The 13,042-nt window shown below is 41.1% G+C and overlaps 1 protein-coding gene across 3 annotated transcripts in view; it reads left to right on the forward strand.

Annotated features, from left to right (window-relative positions):
- The window catches only part of BEST3 (bestrophin 3), a 45,633-nt gene that overhangs the window by 8,197 nt on the left and 24,394 nt on the right, over positions 1–13,042 (forward strand). The window contains exon 3 of one of the 3 annotated variants that reach the window (XM_021716865.1): positions 6,542–7,022. The exons of 1 other annotated variant lie outside the window; for it this stretch is intronic. In XM_021716865.1, coding sequence (XP_021572540.1) covers positions 6,542–6,597 — 56 coding nt within the window. In that variant the 3' untranslated portion in view covers positions 6,598–7,022. Of the gene's footprint in view, positions 1–6,541; positions 7,311–13,042 lie in introns of those variants that run through there. One more of the 3 variants, XM_008066620.1, reaches the window with a different exon arrangement.

Here is a 13,042-nt window from a genome sequence, read left to right on the forward strand (position 1 = left end):
AAAATGTAGAAACAGCCGGGCTCGGTGGCTCAGCCTGTAATCCTGTGCTTTGGGAGGCTGAGGTGAGTGAATTGCCTGAGCCCGTGGGTTCGAGACCCACCTGGGCAACTTGGTGAGATCTCATCTCTACAATAAATCAAAAATTAGCCGGGCATGGTAGCGCACACCTGTAGTTCTAGCTACTTGGAAGGCTGAGGCGGAAGGATCGCTGGAGCCCAGCAGGTCGAGGCTGCAGTGGCCGGGAGCGGCCACTGCACTCCAGTCTGGGCGATAGAGTGAGACTCCAACACAAAAAAAAAAAAAGAAGAAGAGAAAAGAAAAGAAAATGCAGAAACAAATCTGTAAATTTAGCTTTTTATTTGGAAAGAAAGAATTGTAATTCAGAGCATCCACACAGACCAGGTTATCTTCAGTGTGTCTAAAGAGCAAAGAGAAGGTTGGAAGTTCTTTTTAAAAAGAGAAACGTTAAGCCGGGCTCGGTGGCTCAGCCTGTAATCCCGCACCTTTGGGAGGCCGAGGTGAGTGGATTGCCTGAGCCCGCGGGTTCGAGACCCGCCTGGGCAGCGAGACCTCATCTCTACAACAAATCAAAAAAATCAGCCGGGCGTGGTAGCACGTGCCTGTAGTTCCAGCTACTCGGAAGGCTGAGGCGGAAGGATCGCCGGAGCCCGGTAGGTCGAGGTTGTGGTGGCCGGGAGCGGCCACTGCACTCCAGTCTGGGCGACAGAGTGAGACTCCAACTCAAAATAAGAGAAACGTTATGTGTTATTCTTTGGGAATGAACATTGGCACTAGTAAGATTCTGGGGAGCTGACAAGTTTTGATGGGTGAGTGATGGCAGTGGGTAAAACATTAGTTGGAGCTGCAGCAGATCATTTCAGCTACTATTAAATAAAACTGGTTTCAGGTAATAGCAGGTAGTTCTAGCAACCAGGTTTGCAGAGAACTACATTCGTGGAGCAATGTTATGTGTCTTAAGTGTTTTTCCCCATTGGCTTCTCCATTCTGTTTTATTTGGGCATGACAAGAATGAGCCAATTCATATGATCAACTTTCACAGTGATTAAGAGCACAGAGTAAGGATCTGAATCCTTATTTCAGCACTGACTATCTACATGACCTTGTCTGAGTTAGTTAACCTTGCTGTGCCTCAGTTTCCTCATCCATAAAATGTATAACTTATAAGAACACTTTCCACAAAAGTAGGCTTGTTGTGATGGTCAAATATAACACATTTGCAAAGAGTTTAGAGCATTTCTAGCACATGGTAAGTTCTTTGTGATTTCTTCTTCTTATAATGAAATCATCTGGAACAATGGCATATCATGGTACTTTGGTCACTTTAGAAGACTCATTGTTGAGATGACATCCCAGGTCTTCTTGACCTGTTATGACCAGGAGGTTGTGAAGGTCAAGGTGGAAATAAGGAAGAAGGGGTGTAGATGATGTTGTCAGGGATACAGAGTGAGTAGTGAGAAAGTAAGGGGTACGAGGAGTTGGGTAAGGATTTAGGTGGAGGGGCCGAGTGGTCCAGCAAATGCACAGGTGTATTATAATGTAAAACCAGTAGGAAAAAAATTAATTGACACTCTCTTCCAAATGTAAAAGTGGAATACTGCTTCAGAATAACCAAGCTGAAGTTGCTTCTTGACAATTTTCGCACTCTAATGTGTACAGGATCAAATATGTCAAGGAATGCCACCTCTAAATAAAAAACTAAAGCAAATAAGAAGGTTTGACCCATTCCAAACTGATGAGCTAAAGTCTACTTGAATACATAGAGGTGATATTTCTTGAGTTCTGACGCATCCTTGGAATGAAGTGAGTGCATTCTGACAGGAATCAGATGCCAGACCCAATCCTCAGAGCAAATCTCATCTCTTTGCGTCACCTTCATATTAAAAGCACATCGAGGAGAAGCCAGGTCGGCTGGCATGAGGAGACCTTCGGGACCTCTGATCAGACGCAAGCTCAGAAGACTAAGCTGTCCTCAGGTCTGAGGGGCAAGTAGGTACCGGGAGACAAATAGGAGAATGACGTGACTTCATTTCCTTTGAATGTATTTTTCGGAATACCAAGGCCTATTCCTTGTCAGACTTGTGCATCTGTCGTGTATTCAGACTTTTTCCCTTTCAAAGGCATCTGGAATATCAGAGTACATCTGTCTCCCCAGCCAATGCCCCTGCCATTTCGAGAGAATCTTCAAATGAGCCATTCACTCCTGGATGTGCATTTAAATTAGTGTGTTGCTAAGTGTGACCCACAGGGCCTCTACATCTTGAATAGCTTGAGTTATTTATTTAAAATGTATATTCCTAGACCCCACTTTGTACCTAAGGAACCAGAACCTTAGGAGGTATGGCTTAGGAACTGCATGAAGTGTGTTCTTGTGTCGGTTTATACCCTGAAGTTTGAGAAGTACCAAATCTTTTCTGGGATGCCTATATTTTAAACCTATTTGTTTCACCTGTGGGGAAAAAGTCTTTGGCAACCACCATCTCATTACTAATAACAAAGTAGCAACAATTAAGAAAGAGTAGATTCCAGGTTTTAGCCATGCTAGAGGCTCCAGAATTATAAAGAGGGGCTTCAGGTCAGAAGTTGCTGTCCAGGGGATTTGAATTAGACCTTCTGGACATAACGGGGATCCTTCTGACTTAAACTCTGGGGTGGTTTGTCTGGAGTGTCTGAAGAAAGAGAACCAAGGGAGCTAGCCACGGGGCTAAAGTCTTTCAAACATCCTGTGAGACCATCACTGATGATCTCAGTGGAAAAGCCCACACTGTTCTTGTTCATTCCTAAGAGTTGTTTCAAAGGGCAGAAAAAAGGGCTGTGCCCACAGAAATATGAGGGATTTGTGTCAGGCGGCAGGTCAAGGATTTCAAGCCACTGTCTTCTAGGTGGGGGGAGATGGTCAGAGGCCTGTCCTTCCTGGCTGCCTCGTGGCCGGCTCTGTCTGCCAGCGACGTGCTGACTCACTGGACTTCCTGCTACTTTCTCCAGCAGAGAGGGCTGACGCAGAGTCTGCACACAGGAGCCCCTTCCAAGTCTCCCAGCTGGGCACATGCCTCCGCCACGCTCTGACTGTCCTCTGCCTGTGCCAAGGTTTCTGGGAAGAACAGGAAGTTCAGCGTGGCGGAAAATGTGTGGCAGATCCCCTGAGCCCAGAGCCAGGACACCCGCTCCTGCCTGAGGGCAGCAAGGACTGATAAGCAAAAAAGCACTGGTAGCCCCCAAAGAAGTGGGGACAAAAGAGGGAAGCAATGCTGAGGGCACAAAAGGCCTTCTTGTCAGTTGAATCCTTTATGTAAAATCACCTGTAAGGAAAAGTACATGTTCTCAAACTCCAGCGTACATTAGGTAGTGTTAAAATCAATATGACTAAAAATTTGGATCCTAAGATACCACCCCCCCAGAGACCCTGACTCAGGAGGTCTTGATGAGGTCCGGGAGTCAGTGTATTTAACAGACTGCTGGAAACTCTGAGGCAAGGGGTCCCTGGATCACACTCTGATAAACAAATGGTCTTTAAAGCAATCAGAATTACCTCCAGCTCCTTCTCCCTCTTGCTTCAGAGGGGGTTCTTGCCTACAGAGATTCAGTGCTGGCTAGGTGTGATTAAGTGAGAAGGCCAAGACAGGGAAGACAAGCACCTTGCGAAGCCTCTGGCCATCTCTGGCTGGGGCTGGATGAGCTAGGTCACAGTGTACTTGATCAACTCTGAACTTTTCTTGCTTTTAAGTTGACAGTCAAGTTATATTACTTTGGGAAATAAAAAGACCAGAATGCGTGCTGCTGGGGAAATGTGTGTGATTTGATGTTACAGGTTAAATTTCTCAAATTAAAAATAAAAAGATTTTTATTTTTGCTCTTATAAAGAGAGAAATACAACAGCCGAATTCAGAATAATGTCTATTATGCCAGAAAGTCTCTGAACTGATCTATCATCAGTTATTCACCAGAGAGACGGCAATATAGTCTTTTTGCCTATTGGCTACAAATCTGCCTGGAAAATTCCAGTCATTCCAATCACCTGCCCTGGAAGATATCACCCATTCCAAGTCAAGTCAGATACACAATTCCAGATCTTTGCTGATTCAAGTGATAGCCTTAATTGAGTGCTTATAGTATGATATCATACTGAATCAAAACATTTTGTCTAGTATTTCACAGGCATCAGGAGAAGAAAGTCATTCTCTCTAAAAGTATTCACCAGAAGCGCAAAGATAGGTAGGTAACAGGAAATCACATACATTCCTCTAAAAGAAACATTACCCAGCTGATGCTAGAATTATTATGTCTTTGGTTATCCAACAAAGATTTATTATGTGTACACTCTACGCCAGGCACTATGCTGGGCCATAAGAATACGGCTGTAGGCAAGAATAGACACAAATCATTTTTTATATCAATCACTGTCCAAGCACAAATATGCTTCACAGCTCAGCATTGCACTTCTATCTCTCTAAAATAGACAGTTTCTGTCTATGTCTGGTAGTTCATACGAATGGTTAGAAGACCAGAGACTTGGAGAAAAAGACACTCTAATTTTCTTAAAGCCCTGAAATTTTTTTTTTTAAGAGCAGCGTCTCACTCTGTCACCCTGCTAGTGTGAAATCATAGCCGCACCCTCAAATTCCTGGGCTCAAGTGACCCTCCTGCCTTGTCCTCTCAAACCCCTGGGATTTACAGGCATGAGCCACCATACCCAGCCTATCCCGGAATCTTAACATAAAGTTTTTTGAGCTTCCTCTATCATGAAAGAGGACCTGATGAGACTCCACTGGAATTTTTAGTGCCACTTATGGTTAACAGACGTTAATATAACCAAGAAAGCCCCTACATGTCAAGTGCACTGGCTATAAGGCTTTAAATGCACTGGCTATAAGGCTTGCCCCATTTGAGTTTCTGGCACAGATAGATCATTTAATCTGTAATCTTCTCTCACTAAGTAAAATCAAATGAATGTTGTATAACGTTTATGTAACATTCGTAAAATTAACTGAATTTTGTATAACATTCCTACCCTGGGTGTGTGTTGTTTTTCCTGATGCCTTCTGAGGCTCTGGGGCTCCTTGGTAACTGACCTCTCCAACTGCCTGTGTTACAGGAGAGATGACCAAGGGATGGTGGTATTCATAGCTGTGCCAGTTTTCTCTCTGTTGGCTGAACTTTTAGAGGCTGAGTCAGACACCCCTATAGTTTCACATGATGAGCCCAGAACAGACAGAATGTCATCCTGTGAGTGAAACTCGACTCACCTATGTGTACTTGCTCTACGCAGGAGAGAAAATGCACGGCGGCACCAGTCCTCCTTGACGTACTGCTGGGGATGGGCAGTCTCGGTTGGTCAGTGTGTGAAGGCTCCCCACAGTCTGTTTTAGGAATTAAATGAAGGCTATCCACTCAGTGTTTCTCAAAGTATTATTGTAGACCACATTCACTGAATTGTCAGGGGTGCTTATTTAAATTGCATGTTACTAGGCAGCCCCAGCGATCAGAGTCTCTGGAGTTTAAGACCTAGGAATCTACATTTGAAATAAGCCCCCAGAAGTACTGCAGGATTCTTGACCCAGACTAAGAGCGCTGAAATGGACAGCACTAGGGCAATAGTTCACCCTAAACTTTTCTGCACATTGGAATCACTGGGGATCTTTTAAAAATGCTGACATCTGACTCCCAACCTCGAACATTAGGATTCACTGGGTATGTGGTGCAGCCTAGGGAGTTTTTAAAGTTCCCCAGATCATTCTAAGGTACAGCAAAACTTAAGAACAGCTACACTAGGGCACATCCATTAATTCCTCCGATTCTACCTGCAAATTGCCTCAGATCTATTCACCCAGGACAAATGAGGTTCTGGCCACCTGAGCAGATGAGGAGTTAAGGACACTGATTTTGTGTGTTATTTCTTGTGTGTCATTATGCACAAGGCAGTGAACTAGCAAATAGGATACCAACTTAGGGACAGGGATTTAGCTAACTGGAGATGTGTTCAGATCAATAAAACAGAGAAGTGTTGCTGTCTCCATTCCACATTGTTACCCCAGAAACTGATTTTACTCCACCATAGTCAATTTCAGGCTTTTCCAACTGTGAGTTGTAATTCATTATTAGGTTCTTAAATTATTTTAAAGGCTTGTAGCCAACATTTCTAACAGAATGGAATTGAATGGAGAATAGAATAGAATGGAATGGAAGGGAATAGAAATATCAGAGAGCACATCATGGAAGGGCCAGTAAATCTTACTGTGACTCTTAGTCCAAAAAAAAAAAAGTTTGACATAGTGTCCCATACAACACCATCCCAACGTGATTCCATTCCTTTCTCAGTCCCATTTTGCCTTTTGCCTCCCCTGATTTCTCCAGTTGACGGAGATTTCTAAACTTTTTCCATTGAATTTTAAAAACAGCTGTAGCTGAAGCCGGTGGCTTCATTGCATTCATTTGGAAAACACAGAGATAAAATTGAGCCAGGCACGTTGCACTTTTCCTGAAAAAGCTATTGCTCAGATGCTGAATGCACAGCTTTCTCTTTCAGGAAGAACTGGCATCAAACCCATCCTGCCTTCAAGTTTTGAGATGCCATGGTTTTAGTTCTTCTGCTAATAGAGCCTCATTTGAATGCTCTGCTTGAAAGACAAGAGACATCTGCCTCAGCTTCAATCAAGGAAAAATAGACCAACTGTACAGCAGGCAAAATATATGATGACTGGAATTTTGTTTATCAATGGATTCAATTAATTCTTTGGCTTGAGGGCAATAAAATTTTGTCTTAAAGTAGCACACCCTGCTCCACGAAACCACAATTCAAGTTGCAAGTAAATGCAAACAGGCACCTATAGCTATATCAAGAGATACGTTCAACTTTGATTAGAGATATGAAGAAGGGTTCTTTGAGATAAGCAGTATGAAAATTGCTGAGCAGAGCTGAGCCAGTCAGAAGGAAAAGCAATAGCAAGAGAAACTCTAGGCAGATGCAAAGGCAAGATTCAAAAGCCATGCCAGGGGTATGATGGGGCCCACGGGAGGATGGCACAGAGACAGACATGCGAAGGAGACAGGGTGTAGGTGGTGCCAGCCAACTGAGGCTGTTGCCAAACTGTAGCAAATCAATAACTGTAATTAACATCGCCTTAGCGATGAGAAAATGACCACATTCTGAAAAAGAGCATTCGTCTCTGGTTAAAATGGCTTTGAAGTATGAATAAGGGTAGCATTCATTCATCACAAATACTCTCTAAGTGGATTTGATCAACAATCTAGAGATTTTCAGTTGATCAACAACTTGATTTCCAAAGACGGGGTTATGATGTGTGACTCTGCAGGGAATAACAAAAATCATACTTTGGTTATGATGTGTGACCCTGCAGGGAATAGCAAAAATCATGCTGCCTGTACATTCTTGGCGAATACATTGATGTCTGATTGATTGATCATTCATCTTTCACAGCATCTAGCAAAAAAAAAAAAACTCAATAAGTTGGGGCCAAAATTGCCTCTCTCTACATGTCCCCTTCCTATCAATAGATGTCCCACGTGGAGGAGGGAAGGACCTAACTCTTGCTTTAGTGCTGGCACTAAATAAGCCCTCACTCTGCATAATTGCTTTCTGCATAGAAGCCAAAAAAGTACTTGCTAGCACAATTTGATCCATACTCCTGAATAAAAAATAACTAGAGACAAAGTTATTCTTTGGTCAAATGACAAAGATTGCAGCCAGTGTATAAATGGGGTCATTTTTGAAAATTGCACTATAGATTTCAAGAATATAACTCTTAGACAATTGGTATGGAATGTGTGAGAACAGACTGCAGACTGTTTAGCATAAAGCTAGGACAAGTCAGGTTCATCTGTTAATTTGTTGCAATAAGATTTAATCATACTCTGCAAGTCTTAAAAAAAAGCAAATTATGTGGATGTGCATTCACTTTGAGATGCACTGAGAAACAAGAGAGGTACCAGGTTCATTTTTATTTTTCACCTCCAGAGAGAATACCATTCTCCAGGCATGGACAGAACCATGCTAAGCTAGTATAAATAACTTGAGTACGTCATTATTATTATTGTTGTTGTATTGTTATTATTATTATTTGAATAGGGGTCTCACTCTGTTGCCCAGGCTGGAGTCCAGTGGCACAATCACAGCTCACCACAGCCTTACCCTCCGGGGCTCTGGTGATCCTTCCACCTCAGCCTCCTGAATAGCTGGGACTACATGCACATATCACCACACCCAGCTAATACATATACATATATATGTATGTATACATATATTTTTTGTAGAGACAAGGTCTTACTATGCTACCTGAGCTGGTCTCGAACTCCTGGGCTCAAACAATCCTCCTGCCTTGGTCTCCCAAAGTGCTGGGATAACAGGTATGAGCCACCACACCTACCCGAGTATTATCTAAAACTAGTCTTGTGTCGATAAATATTGGCTTTGTAGTCATTACTCTATCCATCTCATATCTTGAATCAACAGAACTTTCACTCAGTGCAACAGTGATTTCCAGACACCACTCTATGTTAGAATTTTCTGCAGAGCTTGGTAAACATGCAACTGCCTGGATTCAATACTATTAAATCATTCAGAAAGATTTAAAAGAATGCCAACACCTGACCTCATCCTAGACTCATTGAATCAGAATCTCTAAGGATGAAACGCAGGCACTGGTATTTTCTAAAAGTACCCACATGAGATTCTAAGGTGCTGACGTGGGGTGAGAACTCCTCCCCTATTTAGTCTGATTTAGTAGGTCTGGGTGAGGGCTCAGCCTTCTCCATGTTTAATAGATGTCACAAACGATTCAGACCCATTCCCTGTAGACCTTATTCTTAGAAACAGTGGGCTAGGTCAGGTAAAAAATCTAGGTGATTCCAAAGATCTATGAATCAGTGACTCTCAAAATGAGCATATCTCACTTCTTCTTTAACATCTTTTCTAGTATAACAAAATCCCTTGTATGAATTTCAGTCTACATATTAAGGAGAAAGGATTGCCTTAAATAAGACAACCAGAGTTATATACTGATTACACATGGTTAAAGATATAGAATGTATTGCATTAGGGCAAAAGTTGATTTTTCATCTGAATGTATTATCAGAATTTCATAAGCAAATAATTGCATTTCTGAGACAAAAATAACTCATAACATCTAATTTTAGAATTAAACTTTTTGGCCCAACATGGTGGCTCATGCCTGTAATCCCAGCACTTTGGGAGGTAGAGGCAAGAGAATTGATTGCCTGAGCCCAGGGGATTGAGACCAGCCTGGGACATTTAGCAAGATCTCATCTCTACAATAAATCAAAAAATTAGCCAGGCATAGTGGCACATACCTGGAGTTCCAGCTACTTGGTAGGCTGAGGCAGGAGGATCGCCTGAATCCAGCAGGTCAAGGCTGCGATGGCTATGAGCATGCCACTGCAATCCAGCCTGACTGAGAGTGAGACTCCGACTCAAAAAAAGAAATAAACTTTAATTCGGAAAACACTATATTAAATCATAATTAATATTTAAGCACTACTTAAAATAAAGAGCCCAGGGAGTAGATTAAAGGACAGTTATTGCAGCATTATTTTTATTAGCAAAAAATTAAAAACAACTTAACTTTATATTCAAAAGGAAACTAGTTAAATAAAATATTGTATGTAGTTAATTATTTACTAATATGCTAATAAATATGGGAGATCAGACATTAAAAAGAATGCTGCTGCTCTCCCTATGTTAATTTTTTAAATCACCAAAATATAACAGGAAAATAGAAGCAAATGGCAGTTATGAATGTAGTATAAAATCATACGTGTCTTAAAAAAATAGGCCCGTGTGAAAATTCATGAGATTTCTCTGGAAAGATACACAAGAACCTGATCGTAGTGATTTCCTCCAAGGAGGGACGCTCTGGGCTGGGAAAGGAATCTTACTTTCTTCATTAATAGAGTCCTTTGCCCCATTGGGAATTTTGTATCATTTAAATTATTTAATCACAATTTTTAAAAATAAAAGATCAAGTGTAAAGTGTGAGCTTTTAAAGTCATCTTTGAGGAACATTCACCTAAACTGATTTGAGATTCCTAGAGTCTAAACCATAATCTGGCTAGAAATGGGTACAAAAGCATTGGGCTGAAAACAATAGGGCATTGATAAACTTCATAATTTGTGCTAAAATATGAGCATATTTTACATCCAATTTATGTTTCTCATTGCAACAAGCTAAATCTGAATATTGTTTGAAACACTATTGTGGCACAAATACAATAAAAATATTCAAAATATAAAAATAAAATAATAAAGTGCATCTTTGTTCAACCTGTATAGAAAACAATCTGGAGATTTCTCAATAACCAAAAATTGAATGACTATTTGACCCAACAATCCCACCACTAACAATCTGCAAAAGGAAAAGAAATCAATATATAAAAAAGATACCTGTCCTTGTGTGTTTCATTGCAGCACAATTCACAATAGCAAAATCATGCAACCAATCTAAGTGCCCACCAAAAATTGACTGGATGAAGAAAATGTATATATACACCATGGAATACTATGCAGCCATAAAAAAGAATGAAATCATGCCCTGAGCAGCAACATGGATGGAGCTGGAGACTATCACCCTAAGTGTACTGACTCAGAAACAGAAAACCAAACACCATGTGTTCTCACTCACATGTGGGAGCCAGATGTCATAAAGATGAGAACAATAAACACTGGGGACCACCCCCCACCAATAAGGAGGGAGGTGGGAAGGGAAGTTAGGGTCCAGAAATTTCTCCAATGTGCCTATGGAATACATTGTTCACTATCTGGGAAGTGGGCCACCTGAGACCCAATCCCCACCACTACACCATATGCCCATGTAATGAACATGCATGTGTACTCCCTGAATCTAAAATTTAAAAAAATAATAAATGATAAACAAATAAATAAATAGAGTATATCTTTGTGTGAATAAACCCTGGAAGATAGTAGACATTGAATAAATGTTTGTTTATTAAATAAGCCTGCTATCTTACTCCTCTTCTATTATTCAAATTTCCTCTTTCCTTAGTGTCCAGGGAATGAGGAGGAGGTTAGAGGATAGAGTTTCACATAATATATTACGTCTTAGCACTTATTGAGTGCTAAATGTGTGCCAAGCATTATGCTAGCATCTTGACATGTTCAACTCAGGTAATTCTACAGATCTCTGTGAAGTAGATATTACCATCTCTCTTCTACAGATGAGAAAACAGAGACTCAGAGAGCACTGCAAGCTCAAGCAAACTGCATTTTACACACACACACACACACACACACACACACACATTTTTTGTCTGTTTTTGTTTTTTAATTTTTAAAGATGTGGGATACAATTCAGAGATAGGTATACAAATGCTCATTATGCAGGTACCCTTGTTGATGAGGTGTGCCCCGCACCCCTGGCAGTTTCCCACTACAACCAATCCCATCCCCCTCCCTGGCAGTTTCCCACTACTGCCAATCTCTTTCTTATAGTATTATGATAATTGTTCAAGGTCCATTTATGAGTGAGAACATATAGTACTCTGTTCTTGGTTTCTGTGATAGATCACTGAGTATAATGGATTCTAAATCCATCCAAGTTGCTGCAGAGTTCATATGTTTGTCTTTCTTTATGGCTGCATAATATTCCATTGTGCATATGTACCACATTTTTTTTAAACCAGTCCAGTCTCGATGGGCAGCATGGTTGGTTCCATGTTTTTGCTATTGTGAATAGTGCTACAATAAACATGCATGTGCAGGTATCTTTTTTGTAGACTGATTTGAGTTCCTCCAGGTGTATTCTCCATGACCCAGGGGGATTGCTGGGTCATGGAAGGTCAATTTCTAGTTCTTTCAGAAATTGCCACACTGTCTTCCAAAAAGGTTGCACTAGTTTTGCATTCCCACCAGCAGTGTAGAAGCGTTCCTTTTTCTCTGCATCCTCGCCAGCATCTGCTGTTGTTTGTTTTGTTAATGATGGTCATTCTTACTGGGGTTAGGTGGTATCTCAATGTGGTTTTGATTTGCATTTCTCTGATGATTAGTGAGGTGGAGCACGTTTCCAAGTACACACACACAATTAAAGAAACACTTTTAATGTACTTTTAATGCACTTTGAATGTATGTGTAAACTGCTATGGAGACCATGAAGCTGAATGTGCTCTTTGCCCTTCAAAAGGGTCATAGTAGGAGAAACATTTATGTATAATATTACTGAAATGCCAAAGTGGGACGATTGCTTGAACTCTGGAGTTCAAGACCAGCCTGGGCAACATAGTGAGACCTCATCTCTACAAAAATTTAAAATGTTAGCCAGGTGTGGTGGCACATGCCTATGGTCCAGGCTACTTGGGAGGCTGAGGCAGGAGGATCGCTCACCTGAACCCAGGAAGTTGAGGCTGCAGTGAGCCATGATTTTACCACTGCACTCCAGCCTGAGTGTCAGAATGAGACTCCAACTCAAATATATATATACATATTACTGTAATGCAAGCCAAGAGTGAGTACCATGTGAGAACTTTAAAGGGGAGAAATCCCACGGTAAAGAGAAGGAAGAAATCAAGGAAGGCTTCACAGAAGAGGACATGATGATGTAAGACTTTGAAAAGAGAGATCAGGAGAGAAAGTCATGCAAATTCTATGTTTAGCACTATGCTAAGTGCTTTGTATACATTATCATATTTTATTCTTTTAATCCTAACAATTATGAGTATTATTATACCCAACTTTAAGTGAATAAGCCAAAGCCTAAAGAAGAAACTTCTTGACATGTTCTAATTCATACTTAATGTCTCCTGTTCCTGCTGGCCTTCCCTATCAGGGATTGCCAATGTGTGTTTTGGCACAAAACTATCCATTGCTTCATATGTTGGTATATAACTTTTTGTGTGTGTGTGCGTGCATGCACGTGCTCACATGTACACATTTCTTATCTCTAAACAAGTATAAACTGCTTGAGACAGGAATCTTTACTTCATATTTCTTTACTACCCCCCATTATATGCTTACATAGTAGACACTGAAATATGGTAACGT

Source organism: Carlito syrichta, unplaced genomic scaffold, assembly GCF_000164805.1.
Source record: "Carlito syrichta isolate Samal-C Ts95f unplaced genomic scaffold, Tarsius_syrichta-2.0.1 Scaffold309041, whole genome shotgun sequence".
In the NCBI taxonomy this organism is placed as follows: domain Eukaryota; kingdom Metazoa; phylum Chordata; class Mammalia; order Primates; family Tarsiidae; genus Carlito; species Carlito syrichta.